Below are 24,522 nucleotides of genomic sequence, written 5' to 3'. Positions count from 1 at the left end.
AAATGCAGTCAGAAAATTATATGGAGAGAAAATTACAGAGACGACAGAAGAGCACCTCAGCACTACACAGGAATGGTTGGTCAAGAAGGCTGCAGGCGGGGTAAGAGGGTGAAGTGGATAAATGCCTTTTGTAACACGCTGGATGTCACATCTTCTTTCTGATTTCTTTTAAACAACACAGAATGTTGTGCATAGTGCACTAATCCAACAAATGTCTGTACAGGATGTACACATTTGTATGTTCAAAGGTTCATAATAAACTCTGCTTGGAACAAGGGCTCTTCCAGGCCATAAGTAATACTGCCTGCCTGAGTCCTACACATTACAGTAGTGCTGTTTCTAATCACTTTCTGAATAGTGAAGTGTAATAGGAAATTTTTACAATGTCTGAGAAAGGACAAAGGAATTCAAATGAAATTCAAGGTAAAACAAAATGGTCTGAAAAGGTGTTTTTTCCAGTAAGAAAAGTCAGACTGTGTGTTTTCACAGTTTTACCATATTTAGCTGGGCACCACTGTGTCCAGCACATGACATCTCAAAAAGGCTACAGGCTGCTGTGCTGTTGCAGTTTGTACCCTTTGGAAACAGTCTTTTTCTACACGTCCTGAAAAGGAGATTTACTGCACCACAGCAGAATTTCTCACCCACAGATTCTTTAATAAAATATATTTGCCAAGAATCAGAAGGTTAAAATTGCGACAAATCAGAAGGTTAAAAGTTCAGACAAATGCAGGTCTCTGGAGAAACAGGCTGGTAGCCTAGAAAAGCATGTAAACCCAGCTCTTCAGAACAACAGTGACTTAGAATTCTTATTTCTAAGAATTTTTTGATCACAATACAATTAAACTAATTTTTTTTTTTTTGTCTCAGCAGAAGCATTTGCATGGATTGCCAAAGCCATCAATAGATTTGCTCTGTCGAACTAGCTGTGCTGTAGCACAGGTCTGTAGCACCTCTAGGTATTTGTTACCCTCTAGCTCGTTCTATCCGGATGGAATGTGCTCTGCCGTCGTGAAACTCGCCAGCCTCTGGTCTGAGGGTGATTCTGTAGGGATCCCGGATCCCAGTGGAGATGTGCACTTCCAGCCGACCTCTGTTCAGGAACACAGCATAGTAGGCCTGCAAAGTATATGTTGGAGTGAAAAGGTAAGTTACATTTGGAAAGAAATTACTTCACTTAGTTTTATGTTAGTGTGTATGTTCTATTGTCTTACACTGCCTTTTAATTTGCTCACCATAGACAAGACACGGCTGTTTCAGTTCTGCTGCTGCTATACTCAGACTCTGGCACTTTTATAATGAGGAAGGGGTAAAATGAGGTCATGCTGGAAACATCAACAAAAGATTTAACTACCTATTTTCAGGGAAGGATGGAGACTTCTAACCTACAATTCTTCTGATTTTTGTTGATACAAGACCTGCTCTTAAACTCATCCATCCCTGAAGTGCATTGATCTCAGCTTGAGTTCTGTGTTTGGAGGGCTGGCAAATCATGCCAGTAGTTACTCCAGCACCAGTATCATATTGTGGCAGATTTCAGGATCTAAACTTCAGTTACTATAGCAATAAGTGGTCATGCTCACTTCTGTGACCTGAAGAGCTGGGAAATGATAAGGGAGCCCCCCTACCCTGAAGTTAATGTCATCCAGGTGAGCCATTACAATGTGCTGTCCCTGGAGTGCATTACTCCAGGTCACTGGGAGCTCTCTTCCAAAATAGGCAGAAAGGAGAATAATGAAATATCATTTCCCAGAAGTCCTGAACAAAGAATGCATCAACACATTCTGTTTATTGCTGTTGTAGTGTGTCTGTCTGTCAGGATTTTAATCAAGTTTTAATCAAGACTTGAATAATTTCTAACAATTTCTAGCAATCACACTTACAACAGTCACTCAGACACTGTGGACTTACATAGCAAATTAGTTCTTTATGAGAGAGAAGGAGAAGGCAGAGCACTCAAGTCTTAAATTCCACATCAGTGATCCCAAACAAGGGACTTAACACTGTGTTCACCAGCTCTTTTTTTTTTCTTTTGGCCTTAGGGAAATTAGAATGATCCTCATTCATGTCTCTATGAACAGGAATGAGAGAGTTTCCAAGCATTAATAGTGAATAAGCAGTCCTCAGAATGAGTGAAGAACAGTATGATTTAATATTTAGGTTTGGTTAAAAAACCCAACATAGAATAAAATAAAAAACCAAATCTGCTGCTTAGCAACAAGCAATGGATACCTGACTGTAAATCTGTAAGAGAAACAATTTCTCCAAGGCAAAAAAACAATTCTGAGCTTCTGTTAGATTCTTCATCACATAAAGGATAACATTAGAAATAATTTATTCCCAATAATTGAATTTTAACTTAAGCATAAACATCTGACAGTGTCTTGAAGCAAACCATGGCAGTTCAGTAGAATTGTGGGGTTTTTCTGCCTTTTGCCAGGTTCCTCGTACCTGTCCTGTCTGTCTGCGCTTTCTCCTCAGAGGGGCAGCTTTCCTTGCAGAGTGCCTGCGCTTTCTCCTGGGAGGGACAATTGTGCCACTTGTGCCAAATAAGATGATCCCAGACTCATTCCTGGTGCTGAAGGAGAGATTGATTTCTGTGCCCACGTCAAAGGAGACAGGCTGCAGTTCCACAAAACCTGGCTTGGAGAAGCTAACTGTATGAATGTTCTGTAGGAAGGAGAGGACAGGAAAGTGCATTAGTAGAATTAAGAGCAAGAGTATGAACGCACAGGAAGATTTCCTAACTAGAATAATAAACTACATAAATATAACTAGTGTGAAAAGATGGAAAGTAATAATAAACACACAGCAATTTACTCCTCAAAGTGTTCAGCAAACACTAATTTACCTGCTTACATCTAGCATCATTAGCGTACTTGTGGAATTCTGTCTTACAGGAAGGCAAAGTTCCAGTTTTATGTCGATATATCCTCTTGGATTAAAAATAACTGCTCAAGGTTGTTTTTATTTTATGTATGTGTTTTACATTGAGTTAATACAGCTGGAGTTTGCTTTTAAATCTATAAAATAGGTAATATTAACATAACCAATATGAACGTAAACTACATTCTATTATTTGTCAAATGTGCTGAGAAAATACTTTGCATTAATCAGTCACTGTTGCTTCACTAAGTATCACTGCTTTCTTGGTTACTCAGAGTCATAAATGAAGCACTTGTTGCACATGGCCAAACTTTTGGTACACTGGTAGCCATTAACACAATTTAAAGAGTAGAATATGTCGTCAAATAATAAATCAGTGCATACTCCCAAAGATTTTCAGTCATCACTGCCAACTCATGTATTCTTCCAGATGTGGAAGACCAGTGACTCTTTCTAAAGTAGTTCACCATTTTTTCAGTACAGTAGAACTGTTTTCAGGTCTAGAGATAAAAGATTATGCCAGATAAAATCATTGCTGGTGGTGCTCACCTTTCTCTGAAACCTGAGGACATTTAAATAATTGAACACATATCCAGTCTTTATCCTTTACTTTTGCTTCACTTCTTTTTAATTTTCCTGCATGTCTTGTTTTGTACAATTAGAATATTATACTTATTTCCCCAACAAAAGGGTTAATCCAATTGGATTTCATACTCTGAAACCTCAAGTGTCACAAAATAATGTGAAAGGCAAAGTACTTTCTAAGATTCATAGCAACAGAAGAAAATGAACACAACTGTTCTTTCCTGTTCTTTCTGTAGCACCTGTTACAGAAAGAATATACTATAAATCAAAATAAATATGAACCTCTCTATCAAATTTTTGTTGAAGCCAAATCTGTAAGATTTAAAAGCATTTGAACAATCTGTTTTTACAGTTTGGCTTTACCACAAACATGAAATATTAAAATATGGATCTCATAACAAATCTAGTCTAATATCCTGTCTGAGAATGCTACTGTTGTGTACTTTTGGCTCTGATGAAGGCCAAAGGTACAGTGGATAAACACAGCAAAAAAGGGCCCTTGTCTTTATTTTGGCCTGGCCAAGTTCCGGTTACTGTTCAAAGTAAATTTTTAATGTTTTGTAGAAAAAAAATATTTGGAGAGCATCGGGTTAACAACAACATGTTTGTATTTACTGTAGTGGTATCTGATATGGAATCTAGATCATCTTCTATCTACTTGCAAAACTCTGTTAAATTGTAGAGATTTTCAGGGAAGAAATACAAACTATTTATTGGGACACAAATGTCAGTGGAAGTATTTTTTGATATAAAAAGACTTTTCCATGGAAAATTACTAAATTCTCTCCCAAATTTCAGATCAGATTTCTTGAATTCTATATGCACTGAAAGGCTGTTAATTGCAAGAAGCAACAATTGAAAATAAATGCATTTAAAGCTAAAATAATAACACCAATTTTGTACATTCTTAGTGATCAGTAAGAAATGCACCTTCCAGCTCAGTGGTAGCTTATGACAGTAAGTATTCATACCTGATGTTTTATGTAGTGAATGACTTTATAATAACAGTTAAAAAAAATGTAAATCCTTGGGTTTTATGTGCATCGATATTTTTTTAGTTTTTGCAGAGTTGTCATTGCCTATCCTCATTAATGTCAATAATTCCCATTTTTGTCAGCTGAAACTGATGCCATGAAGATTTTTTGCCTTTTCTTTTATACCCCTGTTATACCTTTTTACAACTTCTGTATTCCCAGTGCTTTTTGCCTACATTCTTGGACTTGTTTGTCAAGCTAAGAGACTAAACATTTTAGAAGCTTTGTTGCTAGGGATCAGTGTGCCCCAGACCCCAAGGTCCTCTCCAGAACATATTCTGTAAACCAAGATAGAACCATCCAGGGGAGGGTTCCTTGGGGAGGGGGGCTCACTCGAGCCTCTCATTGGGGAATCTTTGATAGATATGCTGATTAGTAAAACCTATAATGTTATACCCAATGTTGGGGGGGCAGAGACAGAGAGATAGACTCAGCGGGGTGCATCTCGATGCATATGACCTGGATGTGTGCACCTAAGGATCCTTAAAAATAAATACCAAGGTAAAATCCCTTTTCCCCTTCTAACCCTGTATGCCTCTTGATTTTAAGACCAGGAAAAGGCATCAAAACAAAGCTAAATCCCTGTTAAGCTGTTCAGAAAACCCTACCCTTTAGGAATAGGGATATCACAAGCGGCCAGGGATACTCTCCAAGAAGTCAGGATCTGAAAAACTGGTCTACTTTCTGATCAGACTTGCTCATCTTTCTTTCTCTTAAATTTAACTGGATTTTAAGGTTAAATTCCTATCTAAGGAATATACCATATGCAATTAATCTACTATGCCATAAAATCATAAACCAGAAAACATTTATACACATTAAGGCCAAAATACCTGGAAATCAGACTAACCTCTAGTGTGCATCCTTTGGTTAGACCAACGAAGTCAGGACTGCTCAATATGTTATAAGGTGTCCTTGAAATTTCAATGTCTTTGAGGCAACCTGTGTATTTCTCTAAGTTCACTTCAGGCCTAAAAAACATTTAGAAGTACAATGTGTTTTCAAAAATAAGAGTTTAGAGAGAACAGTCAGCCAGACACACACACACACACTTTCAGATGCACAGATGCTTGATTTTTATTTTTATTTTAACTACACATGTACACTCGAATACACGTTGCCTTCTACCATATACCGACACACATTGCACTCTGCCAGAAGAAAAGCCTTATAAAGTCACTTCAGAAAAAAACCTTCATTCATACCATGGAGAGTAAATCCAAATAGAAAAAAAACACTATTTATTTCACTAAAAATATTACTCATGAGTGTTTACTAGATTATCTGAATAGTACGACCAGCTAAAAGAGAGAAAAATTAATTTGGGAAATAAATAAGGAGTTAAAACTGGTGTGGGGTGAGGAAGGGAGGAAGCAACAAACACTTCAGTTCCCTGGAAGGAAGGAAAAAATTTTAAAGAATATTAATTACAAAACAAAACCATTTTGCACAGATACTAATCAGCTGCATGTTTTGGCACTGAAAGCCATTCTTTGCATTATTAGCCAACCTAGCAAGCGTGATATATTCTCTGGCAGATTAGTACCCTCTGCATAAGTTAAAGCAAGCATCTGGTTTACTAAAATGTTCCATATGCTGCTTTATTTACAGTCAAGTAGCTATGGTCACCTTTCATTTTTCATTTTCTTTCCTAGCTCTTCTCCAGTTCCTTTATGGATTTATCTTCCCAGCAGAAGAACAGTTTTGCTGTTATCATTGTCACTGGTGCCTACAGTCGCCTGTCTTTGCCATCCAGAAACCATTCTTGCTATTACCCTCTCCTGCCTTGTCCAGTGACAGACTGTCCTCATCCTGTCCTGCTACTAACAGTTGCTGTTACAATTCCCAACCCATATCACAGAATCACAGAAAGGGTAAGCTTGGAAGGGACCACTGTGGGTCGTGTGGCTCAAACTCTTTGCAAACACTGGACACTTGCTTGATGTTTTCTTTAGACTTCTTTTTTCCCTTTTTCCCTTCCAAAATATATCAAACAAGGTCCAAGTTCACAAAGATCTTGCATAACTCTTGGCTTGTTTTTCAGGTTTTCTTGTTACTTTTTTTTTTTTCTTGCCAAGATAGGCCAGTTTTAAGGGAAAACAAAAAGCAATTTCTGGAGCTTGGGAGGAAATAATCTTTCTGAGGATCAGGGCAGAGGGCTGGGGCTGAAGTTGTATTTTTCCAATTCAAGCCAGGAATTAGCTTGTGCAAAAAAAATTAGAATGTGCAAAACACAGTGAAGTTCAGTTCATATCTGAGCATACCAAAGCAAAAGCAATGGATACAAATAGTTGCAAACTGAAAACTCAGTCAGAAATAGGTGATCTCCCCCTTCTCCCCCTCATCCTCCTGTTCTTAAAATGAGAAGTGGCAAATTTCACAAACATCTCCACCTTCCCTTCATGCTCTCCTCAGTAACTACATCACTGCCTCTGAGCACGGGACTCCCCACCTCCCATGGGACTACACTGCTCCTACAGCCCGGAGGTTGGAGCCAAAGTCAGCAACACAGCTGGCTGCAGCTTCGCTTCCGAGGCATTCCAGCGTCATAAGCAACACACAGCTGGAGTAAGCAGCTGCGTGAGGAAAAACAAAAGTTGCTTGTGTAGGTGTGTGCACAGCGTGGAATGTGAGGTGAGCACTTGGGAGCAGCTTTGCTGGATGTGGCAGGAGCAGCTCGCTGAACTAAGAGCCTTAGCGTAGCAGCTGCTCTAAACACTGCCCACACACTGCTGCTGCTGCGGTGCCGCCCGTGCTTTCAAGCTGCACTTTAACTAGACACATGCAAGTCATGCAAATAATCTGATTGTTTTTACCTTGCTTTCATACTGGGGTGAGAAGGAAAGGCAAAAAAAGAAAACAACAAAATGGCATTAATTGTAGGAAATGGTACTTCTTGCATTGTCGTTCTGTGATACTTATTAGCAAGGCTCAACCATTCCACAGTGAAGCAAGCAGATGTACGTCATTTACAAACAACATATAATAACAGGTGAGATTCTATGTACACTCTTGGGCTATAACAATTAACAGGTGTACTCTGCAAACAGCTACCTTAAAATGTAATTCATCTGACGGCTTTTATAACTTGATACTATACTTGGTCATGAGCAAAAGCAAACCATGTAAAAGAATTTGGCAGAACTGACATGACCTGATAATTACAAAGTCACAGATACCTCAGTGTCTATTGTTTGCAGTAGCTCAGCTTTCCCCTAATCTCCCTTTCACTACTTTCGATCCTAATTTACCATAACATTAATCTTGCCTCAGGCACTGATGAATCATAGCTGTAGGCAGAATGGTTATCACAGGTCAAAGCAGCTGTGGTACTCGGATTTTCTGGGCAGCCACAAAGGAAGTGGAAGATAATTGCTCTAGACATTTTGTTATGCACTGGTGTGATTTCACAATTACATAATACAGTGCTATATTTCATGAATAAAATAGATCTTAGATCTTTTTATTGCTGGGTGATTTGACATCAGAGGTCAATTATTATCCTAACAGATTAACAAATATGTCCATTCTTTTAGTTGCAGAAGAATCTGTGGATTAAATACAACAGTTTCTTGTGCACAAGACCACTTCAAGGCTCTCATTATGCCATGTAGTTAAAGCTGACATAGATTAATGGGCTTGTTTCTGTGTTGCTCATCTGTTCATTGTAGCACATAATTTTCTTGTTCTTGTCATTGCAAAACTGCTGAATATTCATTTAAACTTTAAGTAAGTTTTTTGGACTATTTAAAGCCATGTAAGAAAATCACTAAATTCAAGTATCTGTTATCCCATTTCTTTAGTTTGTTTAAGCTGAAGTTAACATTTATGAATATTACTATGCAATATTTAAAAAATAATTAGTGGGAATTTTATTTGTGTAAGAAATTCAGGATCAGACTTCTGAAGGGAAAAGGTTGTCATATTTCATTCTGGTTCCATTAAATATATCAAGACTATTGTGTCATATACTTTAAGTCCTGAATATAGGAGAAATTTTGTCTAAGGAGATCAGGAACTAAAACCCACAAATAATTTAAAATTATATCTAAGCAAAATATCTTAATACACATTAAAGTATACTGACACTAAACCATGGATACCCATTAAGCAGTAATCCCACATGGAGTAGTTTGTAGGTCAGTTTTTCTACTCATGCACAAAGTAAACATTTGTCCTTAATTTTGTGAAGATATTGAGCCAATTCTCTGCACCTGCAGTCATAAATTCTATGCATCAAATAAATAAATACTTTACAAGTCAGCTAGATCATGGTTCTTGTACAGAATCAGAAAGATGTACTGCACTGCAAGTGTTATTTCCATTGTATCTGTGTAAGGTGAGCTGTGTGAAATACAAAACATATGCAAATAAAGCACTATTCTGCTGTGGCAGTACAGGGTACATTGGGAATTCACCATTCACTTACTGCAAATGAACTTGAGAAATAAACGTAGAGAATAAGATTACATTGTATTTATGTCCCCTTACCAAGGCTAAATAAATTGGTTTGAGCCACGTTACCTTAGATTTCTCAGGGTTGGCAATCCCCCAAAATATATTTTCTCATGCCCTTTTAAGTTGAGTCCAAAGTGGCTGCCTGTAGAAGTTGTTGCTATGGTCTCTTCTTCATTGGTGTCTATGTCCACAATTGATATGTTGGCTAAAAGACATTTGAGATTAGTTACAAAATATTAGTCATGAACAATGATGTCTTAATGTAAGAAACCAACAGAGAAATATTTAGAGGTTAGCAGGTGAGGGAAGAAGCAAGGAGGGCTGTATTTTGCAATTAAGATACTGGATTTCCACATTGTCAATTATGGGCAGGGGAAGAAAGCTGCACTTTCCTCTGTTTCCATAACAACCTGAAAAGCTATAGCAATTCTGTACACTTTATTTTTATATAGTCTCTAAACCTGTTTCAATTTGGTACTTTTTTGTGTCACTGCAATTTGGAGCTAACACTTCAGGACAAAGTCATGACAAGAGATCATTTTACATTTAATTTGTGATCTCAGTCCAAAGATTGCCACTTGAACAGGATTTTTTACTGCAGAAGTTTGTTAAGCATTGTCATTATGTGCCTTAGAGATTGGTGATCAGTCACTCTAAAACATTTTCAAACCCAAAGCAGGCAGTTGCTGTCATGTCTAATCTCACTCTGGAGTCAGTGATGCGCTACATACAACCATCCTATTTAGGTGCTTGTTCCATGTATATTTTTAATGTATGGATTAATACAGAATATAAAGTTCAGTAAAAGAGATAAGACTCAGTGAAAAATGCTGAGCAGGCCCCAAGATAGATAGGGATGTTTTACCAGAGGGATATAAAGAAAGGATTTCTTTCCTTCCTTCCTTGAGAACTGAATAAGGACAGACTTTCTGCTACACCTTACCAAAACCAGGGTAATTTTCCTTTCATTTCTATACCTGTATCTTCTTCATTAACACATGATGTTGTTTGAATGCTATTGATAAATTACAATTACATGACATTGTATTTTATATTAATACCTCCTGGGTTAAGTATGGCTAGCAATCAGACACTCTTCCTCTAAAGGTACAGCAAATCTGCAAGTGAGATCACAAAATTATTTTGGCCACTGTCCCAACTCCCAAGTCTACTTCAGCTAAATGACAAGGAAGAGGGTCTGTGTGGGAGGTGTGAGGGCCAGGTAGAGAGCTGGCACTGCAGGGGGAAGAGGCAGAGGAATTTGTTTAGGGGCTTGTGGTGACCCTGAAGATTCAGAATGCAGCAAAAATTCAAACTGCAAAAGCACAGAGTATGTCACAGTTGCCATAAATAAAACTCATTTGGCTCAGGTAAGATTCTACCAGCCCTATAACCAGACTACAAAACAAAGAAAGGGTTTTGCCAGCATGATAGCCAGTAGTCTTTGTGATCTTATCAAATGCTACCACTCCACATTTTGTGCCAGTAACAGGTTAAAGAATTAGTAGAACTTCTGGAGACGTTCCCAGTTGTTTCCATGCAAATTCAGTTCATGGCACACTACAGATCATTAGGGAAGATAAAGTAGTTGTGTTTGTCTAGTGAGAAACTGTACTATCAGTACTAAAGTCATTGCTTTTTAAAGCACTTTGGTATATGCTGAGCATGAGAGGACTGTACAGCATGAAAGCATTGGTGTCCTAACAAAAATCACACAGGTGTGTTTCATGATTTGGAACAACATCAGGGAACTGATGGAAAGACTCCTTTTTCCCCCACTCAAAAGAATTTTAGAATGCAATTTATGACTGTGTAAAAGAATTATGTCTGAAAAATAGGCTATCTGTTCATAAAGCGCTGTTTGACAGTGCAATCACTCACATGTAACTTCACACACCTATAACCTAAACAAAAGAAGTTGCTAAATCACCAGAACTTATAATTCCCACAGCATCTTCCCTGTGATTAGATGGTTAGGTGTACTGCACAGGTAACTGGAAAAGCCACGGTGCTGACACCACAGGAACTTACCTTGCTTTTGAATTCTTGACAGGGTGAAAGATTTCCATTTGCCATCATTATGACTTTGGCTGCTGATAACCGAAGCTGTACCTGAACCCAGATCATAACTGACTTTTATACGCCCACCACTGAGTTCTACACTCATGAAATCCTTCTGTTAATGAAAAGGGTTAGATACACCATTATGATTCTTGTTCATTTTTGTAAGTGGCTTAAGACATTAAATAAACACTTCCTAATTCTGGGTGACAACAGATGATTTTTTTTTTAACCTTTTAAAAAGCCCCACAACTTATGCATTTACTACCCAGGACTCTCATGTATAAAAGTCTGATGCCAAGTTCTTTTTTTCCTTTTTATTCTCTTTTGGATTGCTAATTTAGCTGGAATTTTGCTAGCATTTTAGGTGTAGTTCTGATGGGACAGTTGTACTTTTATTTTAGATTGAAGATAAAAATGGATGTTATAATTACCTGAAACTAAAACTCAGCTTTGAGTTATGTCTGTACTATAGTTAGTGTATTTATTGCATACCTCAGCTAGATTTACACTTTCAAGGCTGAAAACAAAAATAGTAAAGATGGTAAACTGGGCATGTTTTACCAGATTTCCAGAGAGTAATCTATGCAAGCAACAAAGAAACAGAGAGATGGAGACACAGAGAGCTGTGAACTCTGTAATTTTCATCAGCCACCAACACCAGTATCTAAGCAGCAACTGGAGATGGATGACTGGAGCAATGATACATGCTGCACTGTCTACAGAAAAAGAGCCAGCAGGATACAAAAAGCAAAACAATAGCCAGGGAACTGGACAGCATGAAAGCCATTAAGTAATGGTGGAGCTATGACCCAGGACGTAAATGTACCAGAGAAATTTTTATTGTAATTTTGCTCATAGTCAGTTCCACCTCTTCTCAGAGTAAAATCGATCAAACTCAGGTTTCTGGATTCTTAGGCATGTCTATCCATGCATCATTAGAAAGAGTATCCTCAAAGTTTTTATGCAGTGGGACAGCATTATAAAAGACAAAATATGCCAGGGAATAGTGTTTTTGAGTTTTCAATTAAATATTATTTTTGGTAGAAAAATACATAAATTAATAATAATTATATAAAGTAATTAAAATAATGACATTATTTATACTTTCAATATTCAATTATAAAAGTTCATTAGAAAAACTACATAATAAAATGCTAGCTTTTGCTATAGTTAGCTAGGAGGAGCATCCTCCTCATTGATAATTCCAGCTTGATTCCAGAATTTGATAATTCTTTCCAAAATACAGGAATCTGACATAAGACTGATTTACACAAACACAGTTTTTGTAAAGTAGTGAGTGCTCAGTAATTCTTCAAAACATCAGTGAAAACTACTGTACATAATTTCTGCCCCATATGAAAAGGCTAAGGGAAGGACTCTGTTTCCTGCCAGTCATGCAAATCAATCTGGATCAGAGATGCCGAATATGAGTTATTCAGATCTGGACAGGTGTCTTTATAAGTAATTTCTCCTTGTTATCCATACACTTTTGATACTGTGCGTGAATAAAAACCTTAAACAACTTTATAACTAATGTTTCTAGTCTCTATTTTAGCTGTAAGAGGCATCATTTGTAGATACTGGAAAAACACAATCACTATTACATCTAATTTGTTGCACCAGTCCCCTTTAAACCCACTCACATTAAACATAAACATTTTCTTTGTATCAGTAGGATTTCTATGTAAGACTTGTCTCTTCCCATATTCCCCCTGCCATCACACTGTGATATTTTAAACCACGAATAGACAAACACAACTGAAAAAGTTTACACACATAAACACCTGGAATAAAGGAAAATTGATTAATAATTTCAGAAAAGCTGGAACTGCCCCCAGTCTAACATGATGATCCTCATTCAGTAAACATTAGGCAGTCAACCTCCACACTGTAAAACTGTCTCCACTTGGCAAGCAGTGAAGCATCACACCAAGCAACATCATTCCTGGACTGTGGTACATTAAGTTACTAATTGTTGTTATGATTCGATGAATTCAGTCTCTGCAAAGATGGCGTGAAACCTGCAAGGAATGTAGAGGTTAGCTGGCTGTTCTTACCAAGTCATCAGTAGCGAGATACATCAGCAGAGCATTTGATGAGAAGGTCCTGAACTTGAACATGACTGTGGAAATATTGGGGTTCCAGCGGATTGGGCGGCTCACCATGGCGTAGCCATCACCGTCGAACTGAACCGTCCCTTCACCGTCTGCCACCTGTGGGCTGAAAAGGGGCAATTCTAACCATTTTCCTTTGCCATATGAAGTTAAAATAAAAAGTGCAGGGCTAGGGAAGTGTTGGGACACCTCTTGGGAGTCTTCCTGAACTTGGTTTGATTTCTTATCAAACCTCCCCCTGACAGGACAGGATTTCTCATTCTATTTTGAGAATGCAAACACCTTTGTTTTGTGGGGTCTCTGCTCACTACCCTGGTGGCTGTGAAAGCCACTATGAGGCACTGGATTCTGCTCCATGACACGTGAGAAGTGCAGGCACCCACAGCACAGCTGTCCATGAGCCAGACTCAGTCCCGCTGTGGTTCTTATGCTCTCTCATGCTTTGACTGTTTCTGGTTACTGGTTGTCAGGAGCCTTTCTATCACAGCACTGTCACACCATCTCAGTTCTGATAAAGCACTGACCACATCTGCAGCCCAGACTGGCCGCTTCCCCTCTCGGCATAATTGCAACCTAACTTCTGTTGCATACACATTAGAATTTGATGGCTGCTGTGGAAATTCCTGCTACTTACCCTGAATGTAAATGTCACAGCAGACAGGTTCCCTAAGAAGTTCAAGAAACAGTCAGTGCTTTACCTACCTGACAGCACACCCTTTGCAGTCGCCTTCGATATCTCTGAAATTCCAGAGTCCTATGGGTTTGCTGTCTAGAAAGGTTTCACCCATGCAGCCAGTGAAGGTGGTGACTCTTACAGCATCTGACTTCTGCAACAGAAAACACAAACCTCCTTAGAAGTGAATTTAAAGCGATCTACTGCATCTGAAAACATAACTAGTACAAAAATCATAAAAATAAATACCATATAAAATTCCATACAAAATCATAAAAAACCCCCATAAGGTGCTTCTTAATATTTTAAATATCAAGAGTAGTATTTAATCTGAGAAGCGCTCCTACAAAACAACTGATCAGTGAAAATGTGAACTAAACTTTGTGTCAGTCTGAATGAGAAAGACCACATAGATTTGAGACTCTTGGGAAGGCCTAGGCAGAACAAGTCCTGAAGAACAAGGAGTTGCTTTGGCTTCCACCATCAGTTTTTCTGGCTGTTCAGAGAGCTGCCTGCTCTCACCTGTTCAAGGCCTGCCTAACTGGGTTTTCATTTAAGACTTTCAAGAAAGGACTATGAGCAATCTTGCCCACAAAACAAAAACCAAAGTGTTTCTCTTGTAATGCTTGAAACCCTGGAAACTGAGCAGACTGCCCAAGCTAAAAGACAGACTGAGAACTCAACTATTACACCTGTAAAGTTCATGCTGAATTTTGGATGCAGAAAAAAGTGCAGACGGCAAAGCAATTAAAACACGTCTCATCAGAACTCATTAAGCTAGGGTCATGCACATAGAGTAACACTCATTAGAACATAACACGGTACCATGATGAAGGTAGTAATAGTTGACAGTACACAGAGTACTCAGCTCAAAATTATTCTTCTAAAAATACCCTGATTCATGTAAATTTCAGTTCATCAATATGAGCTTATTAAAAATCTATACACTTAGCGATTTCAGATAGACAAGCACCTGCTGTTTTTACAGCAATTACAAATATTAAGATCTTGCAAGAGAATAGGGAGAAGTGCAATTTGAAAATACTCAAGGAAAAGTATGACTCAAAAGACTTAATGTGCTACTGATATTTCCCAGGGTAATTGGAAAGGTCATAATTAGCAACAAGTATGAACTTAATGTCACTTCTAAAAAATTCATGACATCTAAGTATCATAGTCTTCTATACAAGTCACATGAAAGATGTTTTTAAAAACTGAAAATCAACTTTCTTTTTGAATACACTGAAGAGATGCATGCAAACAGGAATGGACAAAACTGTAGGACAAATCCAAAGCATTTCAAAACCCAATAATATGAAAAAGCAGATATCTGAGTCAACAACTTAAGATGTATCAGTGATCTTGATTAAATGTCCAAAGAGCTGCATAGTTTTAGAAAAATCTTGGTTAAGGTCTTCATTTTGTGAGCCTTACAACTGTACTACATGATGACAGAAATTAACAGAAGTTATATTTTAATTCAGAGACTGTATTTGAACAAAAAAAATCTGACAGTGTTTAAAACTCGACATTGCAAATATACCAGTCATACCAAACTTACAACAGACTGCCTTCCTACTGCTGCCCTGGTCTTTATTTACCTGGAGAAAAAAAGAATTCAGGAAGATTTTCCTTACTAAAATGAAAAAATAGAGAGTTCTTAAAAAAATTGTTGGACAACCCTTCAAGTTTTGCACTTAGTTTTTTGCACATTGTGTTATTTTAACACTTGAAGACATATACAAACTTGAGAGTAAAAGAAGTTCAGTGAGTTCACTATTTGGGAAAGTCTAAATTTTAGCTTCTTTTCAAATGCTAAAATATTGATCAAGAACAGAATAATCAATTTAAATTTTTTTGTAAAGAATGTCATTGGAAAGTAAGTGCTAATTAGCTTTTATTGGAGAATAATCTTGTTTTAAAGATTTCCATCTATTCTATGTGGCATGAATCTTCTATTCATCCCATGAAGTGTAGCAAGGTAGAAGAAGTTACCAGAAAACTGAACAGACAAAGAGAAGAGAAAATAGGTCGGGGTATGATGTAGATAGCAGTTAAAAAGATGGGTAGTACAGGGGAGGAAACCGGAACAAAAATGAAGAAAAATAAAGCAGAAACACCAAAAGTAGACTGCAAAGGAGGAAGTGATACTGTGGATACATGACAAAGGAAAAACCCTGTATGCAAACGAAAATATACTGTTATATACATTGTTAGGAGACCAGAAATGTATGGAAACAGAAATGAGTTCCTGTCACTCAGGAAAGTAAGCCTGTCAGGGCAGTAGTATGCCCAAGGTAAAGCATCCATCTATCCAGCAGGAATTACTTGTTTGGGCTAAATGCTGCACCAACACAGCTACAGGGCTTCTGATCAGAAGGGAACACTGTGGGCAGTGAAATTTCACATCTGTGCACCTCAGTCTAGGCAAATCCCATTAATCTTTCAAAAGGGCAGGTGCACTACTTGTGATTTACGCACCGACTACAATGATACCAGTGTATTAAAATTTACTATTTCTATTTTAAGCAATAACACAATTTGTCCACACAAACAGCCAGCTAACACAGTAACACCAGACAAGGCCTTACCTTAATTTTTTCAGTTAAACCACCAACAAACAGCACAGCATTAACATCTACATCCAGAATGGTATATCCAGGTGGGGAAACAGCACTGAACGTGGCTGGCACAATGCTGGCTTTAGGACCATCCAGAGCTCGCACTGATATCGTGCCATTTTTCCCAGTCCTAGATATTTAAAAAAAGTAATTTAAGCATACAAAATCAATAGTTACACCAAACATAGGAAAACTCTATTTTATATGATGCCTTTTAAGAGAAGCACACAACTGACTTGATTATGCTTCATTTTGATACAAATGAACAGACACTTATGCCTGCGTTAAGTTAAAGACACGATCACAGAACGAGATTTGTTCCTCACCTGAATGTCCTTTTTGAACAAAATTCACTATACACCCGATGTGGACCGTGCATTGACTAAAACAAAAAATGTTTATTAGATTATATTTGAACTGAAGTGACAAAGCACTTCAGCTTCCTTCACTGTGAGGTACAGAATTTGCATTTCCTGCAGTGGAGTTGTCAGGCTGCTTTTCAAACAGGCACAAACCCCATTATGTTCAAGAATATTGCCTCATTGTCCTCTATGAATCACATCAAATACCGATGGCAACAAAACAGCAGTGAACTTTGCCATTAACAGTTTCTGCATCAGTTTGTCTTCTACTCCTTTGGTTACATTAATGTAGTAATTGGCATGGAAGGAGTTTGCTGACATATTTTTACAACAGAAGGAACACAGTGTGGAGAAATATGATTCCTGAATCCTCCTTCTGAAACTTCTTATAGAGAGGTGTCACATTTACCAACTTGCAGCCACCTGGGACCTTCCCAGCTGAACAGGACTGCTGGTATATGGTTGAAAGTGGCTCCCTCAGTAGTCTTGGGTGAATCCCATCCCCATGGACTTGTGTGGGTCTGAAGTGCAACTGGTTTATAGCAGAAGGTTTACTGATGTGAAGCCCTTTAAGGGATAAAAGTTCTCAATGTAATAATTCTTGAAAGACTAAAAGTTGCTAAAAACTTTTTTCAAACTGCTGAAATCTGATGCTTTCTGAAAGAAAGTTATTGGTACTTCCAGTCTATATTGCGCTGAAATCAGGACTGCAGTTTAAAAACACTCAAGTGCAATAATGCAAAAGTCACAGAGCAGACTGACACTTTTTAGTGTGTCTAATAATTCACAAATAGTATGGATGTCTTTCATCTTCAAACAGACTGAAATGCTAACAATGGAGTCTCTTCTATAAATAATTCTCTTTTTAGGGAGGACAATGGAGCTTGTAGAAAGAGCTTGGCTAACCTTACAGCAAAAAGACATTGCTACCCTGTGCATGACTAGTCATCAGGTTGGAAGATACAGTTCTATTGATAGTCAGTTCTGTAAAACTGGAGGATTACAGAGGACGTACCAGCATTTCATGGCTGATATGCAAAAAGACACTGAAAGGACACTAAACTGGCAGGAGCTGGCAACTTCCTTGAGGGTAGACAGGCCCTGCAGAAACACCTCGACAAAGCAGAGAGATGGGGAATCACCAACCATATGAAATTTAACAAGGGCAAGTGCTGGATTCTGCACCTGGGATGGGACAACCCTGGATGTGTGTATAGACTGGGGAATGAGGGGCTGGAGAACAGCCCCATGGAAAGGGACCTGGGGGTCCTGGTCAACGGCAAGTTGAACATGAGTCAGCAGTGCCCTGGCAGCCAGGAGGGCCCAGCGTGTCCTGGAGTGCATCAGGCCAGATGGGCAAGGGAGGGGATTGTCCCGCTCTGCTCTGCACTGGGGTGGCCTCAGCTTGAGTGCTGGGGGCAGTTCTGAGTGCCACAATACAGAAAAGACATTAAGCTATTAGAAAGAGTCCAAAGCAGGGCCATGTTCAAAGCAGGAATGGTGAAGAGTCTGGAGGAGAAGCCTGTTATGAGGAGCTGCTGAGATCACTTGGTCTGCTCAGCCTGGAGGAGTCTGAGGGGAGACCTCATGCAGACTTCAACACCCTCATGAGGGGAAATGGAGGGGCAGGTACTGATCTCTTTACTCCTGTGATCAGTGACAGGACTTGAGAAAATAGCATGAAGCTGAGACAGGGGATGTTTAGGTTGGATATCAGAAAAATGTTCTTCACCCAGAGGATGGTTGGGCACTGGAACAGGCTCCCCAGGGCAGTGGTCACAGCACCAAGCCTGACAGAGTTCAAGAAGTGTTTGGACAATGCTCTCAGGCCCATGGTGTGACTCCTGGGGGTGTCCTGTGTAGGGTCAGGAGTTGGGCTTGATGATCCTGATGGGTCCCTCCAACTCAGCATATTCTATAATTCTATGAAAAATTTATGTAATGCCATGCATGCTGTGTTCGCTCCTTAGGAGATGCATGATATAAACGAGATGACTTTTGCAAGTCATCAACATTTACTGTTCCTTGACCCCTTGGAAGCACAGAAAATCTTCCTTGAAAAGCATGGCTTGTATTTGCTACAGTACTTTTAAGGCTGAATTCTTGCTGAGTTAAACTGGTATGTCTACAGTGAACTTGTGATTCAGGCATCCTTTGTCCTCAAAGGAAGGACACTGCTTAAACTCTGTCATTAACAATCAAAACAATGGTAATACTTAAATCACAGCTGATTAAAATCACAACTAATCAGGTCCTGCTCCTAATTGAGGCCTCCTGAAGTCAAGTAACACTGATCTAGTGAGTCTCAAAAATATTCTCTCATCCATTTGACTGTCTCACAAAATTGACACTATTTTCATGTTGTAAATCTGCTTTAAATCATTTTGTCACATACTGTTATGCCCAACTTTCCTTTGTTAATTGATACTTGAATTGATCTTGATACTTGCAGTTCTTGATGCCAATCAGATTTGCTTTTGCAAGCAGGTAAGTAACTCATAAGTGACATTCTCTAAACTCCTGTACCATCAAAGTATAGGGAATTCCTTTAGAAAGTCCTATAGGAATGAACATATTTTACTTCAATTAAAAAAAAATTCAAATTATTTCCATTATAACCTCCGAATATACAATAAAATGCAAAGGATCAATATGCTTTAAATAAAAAAGGTGATGAAAATTAAAAGTATTCCTGGAAAAGTGATGCAATAATTATCAATTTAGTCTAACTAACCAGAAATTTTGGTGCATGCATCAACCAACCATCTCTGATCATTACTCAACAGTTAGATTTTTCATATTTAGATTTCATCCAAGATGCTTAGTGAAATTGAGACTTTTCCAACCTCTGTGCCACAACATCTCTTCTTTTTAAAACCCTTTGGGATCCTTAAGAATGGCTATCAACCTATGGTGGGTTTGACCACCATATCATTATTTTTGTCAATCCTTGTCACCACTAAAAACAATGGCAAAATTCAGTAAGACCAGAATTTCATCTTATGTCTATATGCTAAGCAGATGCCCTGCTCCAGCTGCTCAGGCAGTTTTGTCAGGCTGAAAAAGTCTGTGGCTGAAACTGAACAGAAATTTGGAGAAAATGTGTGAGGGAATGAAATAAGTAAAACTCTCCAACAGCTTATGGAGGGAATTTGAGGAGAGCTATCAAATGGACTAAAACATTCAGAGTTGAAGACTCTTCCGTAGGGTATGTGATTTGTGAAGTCTGCCTTAAGAATACAAAATCAGTCCCAAGCTCTTCATCTTAATCCCACAAATCCAGCTAATGCCTCTGCAATGTAATTCTCCTAAACACTGCTCTGTACCTCTGATTTGTGCAGCTGTAATCACTCTAAATTGCTGATCCAGCACTTTGTTTGAAACTAATGGCATGCACATCCTATATATCCAGAACAACCAGCTAATAGGTATGGGCTTTTGTAGGATGTGTGAATTTTATACCATGCCCTGGCTCCATATTCTGCTGAAGTAGCTTTCTTGTAAATGAAAGCCTGGCATTACTGTGTCATGAAGCTGCTTTGGTATGCATAATATGAGCTGGTGAAGATTTCAACAATTTGTATTGTACCCCAGTTTGTATTCTCCTAGCAGTAAGGTTTCATTAAGCCAGCTTCTGGAGACCGTGCCATAATTTTATTTAATTCTCTGCTCTGAATGGCTGATTTCTGTGATTTCACTGAATTATTTAAACTGGATGCCATTTCCTCCTCTGGGAGCTATGCATGTTACCAGAATTAGAGCGCTTTGTTTTCTTCCTCCTTCATTCTCTCATTCTCTGACTATATTATCCATTCCATGTTTAATACCATGTGAAATTAACTGTAATGATGTAGGAGAAATTACTCAGATTTCTATTAAATTACAATACAGCTGATGTTATCTAAATTACTAAGATCTGTTCAAGATAAAGGCTATAAAGTTATGCAATCCTTATGCTGTGATTACTACACCATATGCCATATGTTTGCTATTGAATGGAAAATACAAGCTTCAACTAACAAATTTGGGATTTGAATATTTATGTATCTATATTTCTAAAGTTCAAAGGCATTAAACAGTTGATCTCAAATTACAAAATGTATTTTAACTTTCCAGAATAACTTCTTCTTCAGTCTTCACAAACTGTATCTTTCATAAATATTTCCAGTTTGATGAGACATTTTGCCTATGGAAATGGCATTCTGAGCAAGAATCAAGATACTGCTGTGTAACAGACCACTCACTTGCAGTACTGTATCAAGACCAGAAATTCAGAAAAGCTGCTCCTCTTTAAAATTCAAGGAGAAAAGAATAGTAGTTATTCGAGTGCCAAAACGTGTAACTGACTTTAAAAGTAAGCTAGTTGAAGGAGACAATCGATAGAGTGACAGATAAACAAAAGGGAAAAAATATAAGCAGTCATAGACTCTTGATGCCAGAGAGGAAATATGTGATTAAAGTAAATTCTTGACACAGAAAATTGACATTTCAATAGTAATTGTAGTGTATACACTTCTGGTACTGATTGTTGCAGGTCCAAAACCTTTTGTTAAACCAGACTAGAATTTCACATATTAGCCATTTTTTTCTAAAATCTTGGAAGTGAATTATATACTTACCTAGAGGCTTCAATCCGGTACCAAAACCCATCATCAATGGTCAGATCTGGATACTCTACCCGTCCAACTCCAGATCCCACATCCCACAGGAAGCTCACCTTGCCCTTGCGCATCTCTATGGCCAAGAAGTCAGTCTACATGCAAAATACAAAAATAGAAGTGATCTCATATTTTAATTAAGGAAGTTTTCCAGAAGTTTTCACATTTCAGAAGGTCTAATGAGGCATCAGAAACCCACACGTAAACAGTAGAGAATTGACATTAATTCTCACATTGCCCTAAAATGAGACCTTCTTTTTCCTGTTTTTATTGGTTCAAACAAGGAATCTGAAGCTAAAGACAGCAAATCATTTCTCTCAGTGATATGCATTAAATGACTGCCAGGCTAACAGAAATGTTAATATTGCGGCCATCAATAGAAGGATTTAATTCAGAGGAACACTCTGAAACATCCATGGGATGGCAGAAAAACATCAGGATACATGATGCCATCGAGCCTTTTCATTTTGTGTTAGGTAAAGAAAAGACATAGTTCAAAAAGTTGGAAATAGAATACTTTTCCCATTTACTGAATTATTATTGGTTATTCTAGAAGTCTGTCTGCTATAGGCCTCATGGGAAACTGAATCATTCACCATTATTATGCTTGAAATTGTAGTCTTCACTTAAAATTACAATAACTAGGAGCTTTGACAGATGCAATAAGATTAGCTACTTCATTCCCAAGGGAAAACCCACAAACAACTCCAAAATTACTCTGGTTGCACTGTGAATTTTAAAGCTCTAATGTAGTTCATGTACAAGCCTGCTATTTAATATCTACTTTAAATAAAGATATATGTAAAAAATTTTCTGGTCATATTTTAGGAATCTCTATATTAGTACCAAAGACAGTAAAAGTCTAGATTATCTTAGACCCTCTACTACTGCTTTGAGGCCTTTAGGTGAAAGAAAATCCTTTCTCATCTTCTTTATTTGTCAGTAGTCTGATTTGATTGAGCAACTCTGACATGAAAGGCAGGAGACAGACTCACAAACTTGGCACTTCCAAGGTAAAAAAGCAGATTGTCAGCAACTACAGTCTTCACATTGACAATGACAGTGTTGTATGTTCCTTTCTTTATTTCCGGTCTGTATGTGCGAATACAATTGCCTCCAGAGGACACGGACACTTTGATCTTCAAAAAAAGCATAACAGAAAGAATTCAGTTCACTGCTTATTATTCCAGAATTAACCATAGATGCTTCCAAATAATTATAAGACTATTATACTTTTTTTCCTTCACATTTTTTTGTTTCATGTACCATGGAGTTCCTCGGATATGTGAAGAAGGTAGAAGTGGAATTTTCTTTCTGGGATTGTTCAGTAAAAGGAAATAAAATCTCTTTCTGGCATTCACATTTAAAGGACGAACAGTGGAATTCCAGCAGTACAGATAGTCTATAAGTAGAATATGCAGCTAGGAAAATAAGCAGCACTCCTGAAAGAATTACAGCATATTGTTGTTGGGTAGTCAGAATTATCTACTTTTTCCTTGAAATATCTTTGATTATGCCAATTTAAGACATCTTTTCATAATCATTTTTAAACCAACAATTATTTCTATCACTGCTTTTACATAGTCCCAAATGGAGTTGGTATTCATAACTAAGTTTTATTTCCACAGCTGAGTAACACGTTTGGATATATGTGCTGGTTTCCTCAGGCTCTGAGTACAGATAAAAACACTTTACTGTTTGCTTTCATAATGCCAGCACAGACATAATGACAGTACAATGGTGTTTCAATCCCAGTTAGACATATTTATGCATTAGAGGAAAAGTACATAATGGTATCACCTTATGTTTAGGGCAAACTCTACTAAAAAGGAGATCCATTATAGGACCAAACTCTTAATTTCTTTATCTCAGAAATGCTGAGCAGTTAAGTACTTCAAAGCCTTTAGACAGAAGAAGAATGTAACAAAACACATCATTACTGTAGCCTGTCTTTCTGTTCTCTGCAAATTTCATCACATATGTGGAATACTCTTCTTTCCCATTATCCTATTATTATGTTGATTTTTTAAAAAAAACTCTTTTCCAACCATATTTGAGGAAGATTTCTCAAGTACCATCTACACAATTCATTTTCCTTTGCTGTTTAGATCACAAGCTGAATTAACCAGATGATCCTAGAGTTGACAGTATTGCTGAATGAGGGAGATGGATTCCAAACTCACGAAATGGACTAGAAATATATTCTTAACTCAAGTTCTGCTACTGGACAGAGAAAAATCAAAAATATGGGAAAAGCAGATATACTCAGCAATTTCAGTGAGTCTGAGATGCTATCATTCTTGAATAAGTTCTATGAAATGAAACCAGGGGCTTAATATCAGTGCTGAAGCAGAAAAATACATTTTCGTTTTCACAAAAAAAACCAGTGATATTGTGACTCTTCTGCTGTACTATCACCTACAACACTTCTCAAAAATAACCCTTCGAGATCCATTCCTTCAGATGTTATTCATTTAACAAGTGCATGTTTTAAATGAAGAAACAAGACACAGAGTGAAAGTCATCAGAATATTCTCTTTTTATCTGAGAAATTATACTCCATTATTTGCTCCCTTTACACATGTTCAGATTTAGGAAGGACTCATACTGTAGATTAGAAATAAAAAAGTAGAAAATAAAACCCCATCAATACCCAAAAGGTAATTTTTTTTGAAAAACAGGACTTACCGAATTGGCTTGCTTCCGAGCTTGGTTTATCAGCTCTTTTATCTGAGAAATGTTTTTCCCTAAGTTATCCTGAAGTTCTTTGATTGGCTTGATTTTATCTAACAGACGATCTGCTTCCTTTTCTAGGTTTTTAATACTGGAATCTGCATCAGCAACTTTGTAAGAAAGATCAAGGCAGAGCTTTAGAGAATAGTGTCAGAGACTAATTATACATTGCAATAATAAAATCCAAGAAAATTCTGCATACACAATGCTCAGGCAATTGTATATGCTACTATGAGGTACACACAGACCAGGAAGCTACCTGAACACAATAAGGCAATTTCAGAATGTTTAGAATCAAGTTGAAGTAGCAATAGCAGCAAACACTGGTATTAAA

General features: G+C 37.8%; 1 protein-coding gene across 4 annotated transcripts in view; it reads right to left on the bottom strand.

Moving 5' to 3' along the window:
- The window catches only part of LAMA2 (laminin subunit alpha 2), a 345,325-nt gene that overhangs the window by 21,346 nt on the left and 299,457 nt on the right, over positions 1-24,522 (bottom strand). For 3 of the 4 annotated variants that reach the window (XM_048296906.1, XM_048296907.1, XM_048296909.1), the window contains 12 exons: positions 24,144-24,298; positions 22,451-22,594; positions 21,417-21,550; positions 16,406-16,565; positions 13,844-13,968; positions 13,085-13,247; positions 10,995-11,139; positions 9,030-9,168; positions 7,322-7,333; positions 5,356-5,476; positions 2,452-2,670; positions 971-1,119 (listed from right to left, as the gene is read on the bottom strand). In XM_048296906.1, coding sequence (XP_048152863.1) covers positions 971-1,119; positions 2,452-2,670; positions 5,356-5,476; positions 7,322-7,333; positions 9,030-9,168; positions 10,995-11,139; positions 13,085-13,247; positions 13,844-13,968; positions 16,406-16,565; positions 21,417-21,550; positions 22,451-22,594; positions 24,144-24,298 — 1,666 coding nt within the window. The remainder of the gene's footprint in view (positions 1-970; positions 1,120-2,451; positions 2,671-5,355; positions 5,477-7,321; positions 7,334-9,029; positions 9,169-10,994; positions 11,140-13,084; positions 13,248-13,843; positions 13,969-16,405; positions 16,566-21,416; positions 21,551-22,450; positions 22,595-24,143; positions 24,299-24,522) is intronic. The other variant, XM_048296908.1, reaches the window with a different exon arrangement.

This window comes from Corvus hawaiiensis, chromosome 3 (genome assembly GCF_020740725.1).
Source record: "Corvus hawaiiensis isolate bCorHaw1 chromosome 3, bCorHaw1.pri.cur, whole genome shotgun sequence".
In the NCBI taxonomy this organism is placed as follows: domain Eukaryota; kingdom Metazoa; phylum Chordata; class Aves; order Passeriformes; family Corvidae; genus Corvus; species Corvus hawaiiensis.
Note: the sequence above shows the minus strand (reverse complement) of the source record. Positions and strands in the feature narration are given on the sequence as shown.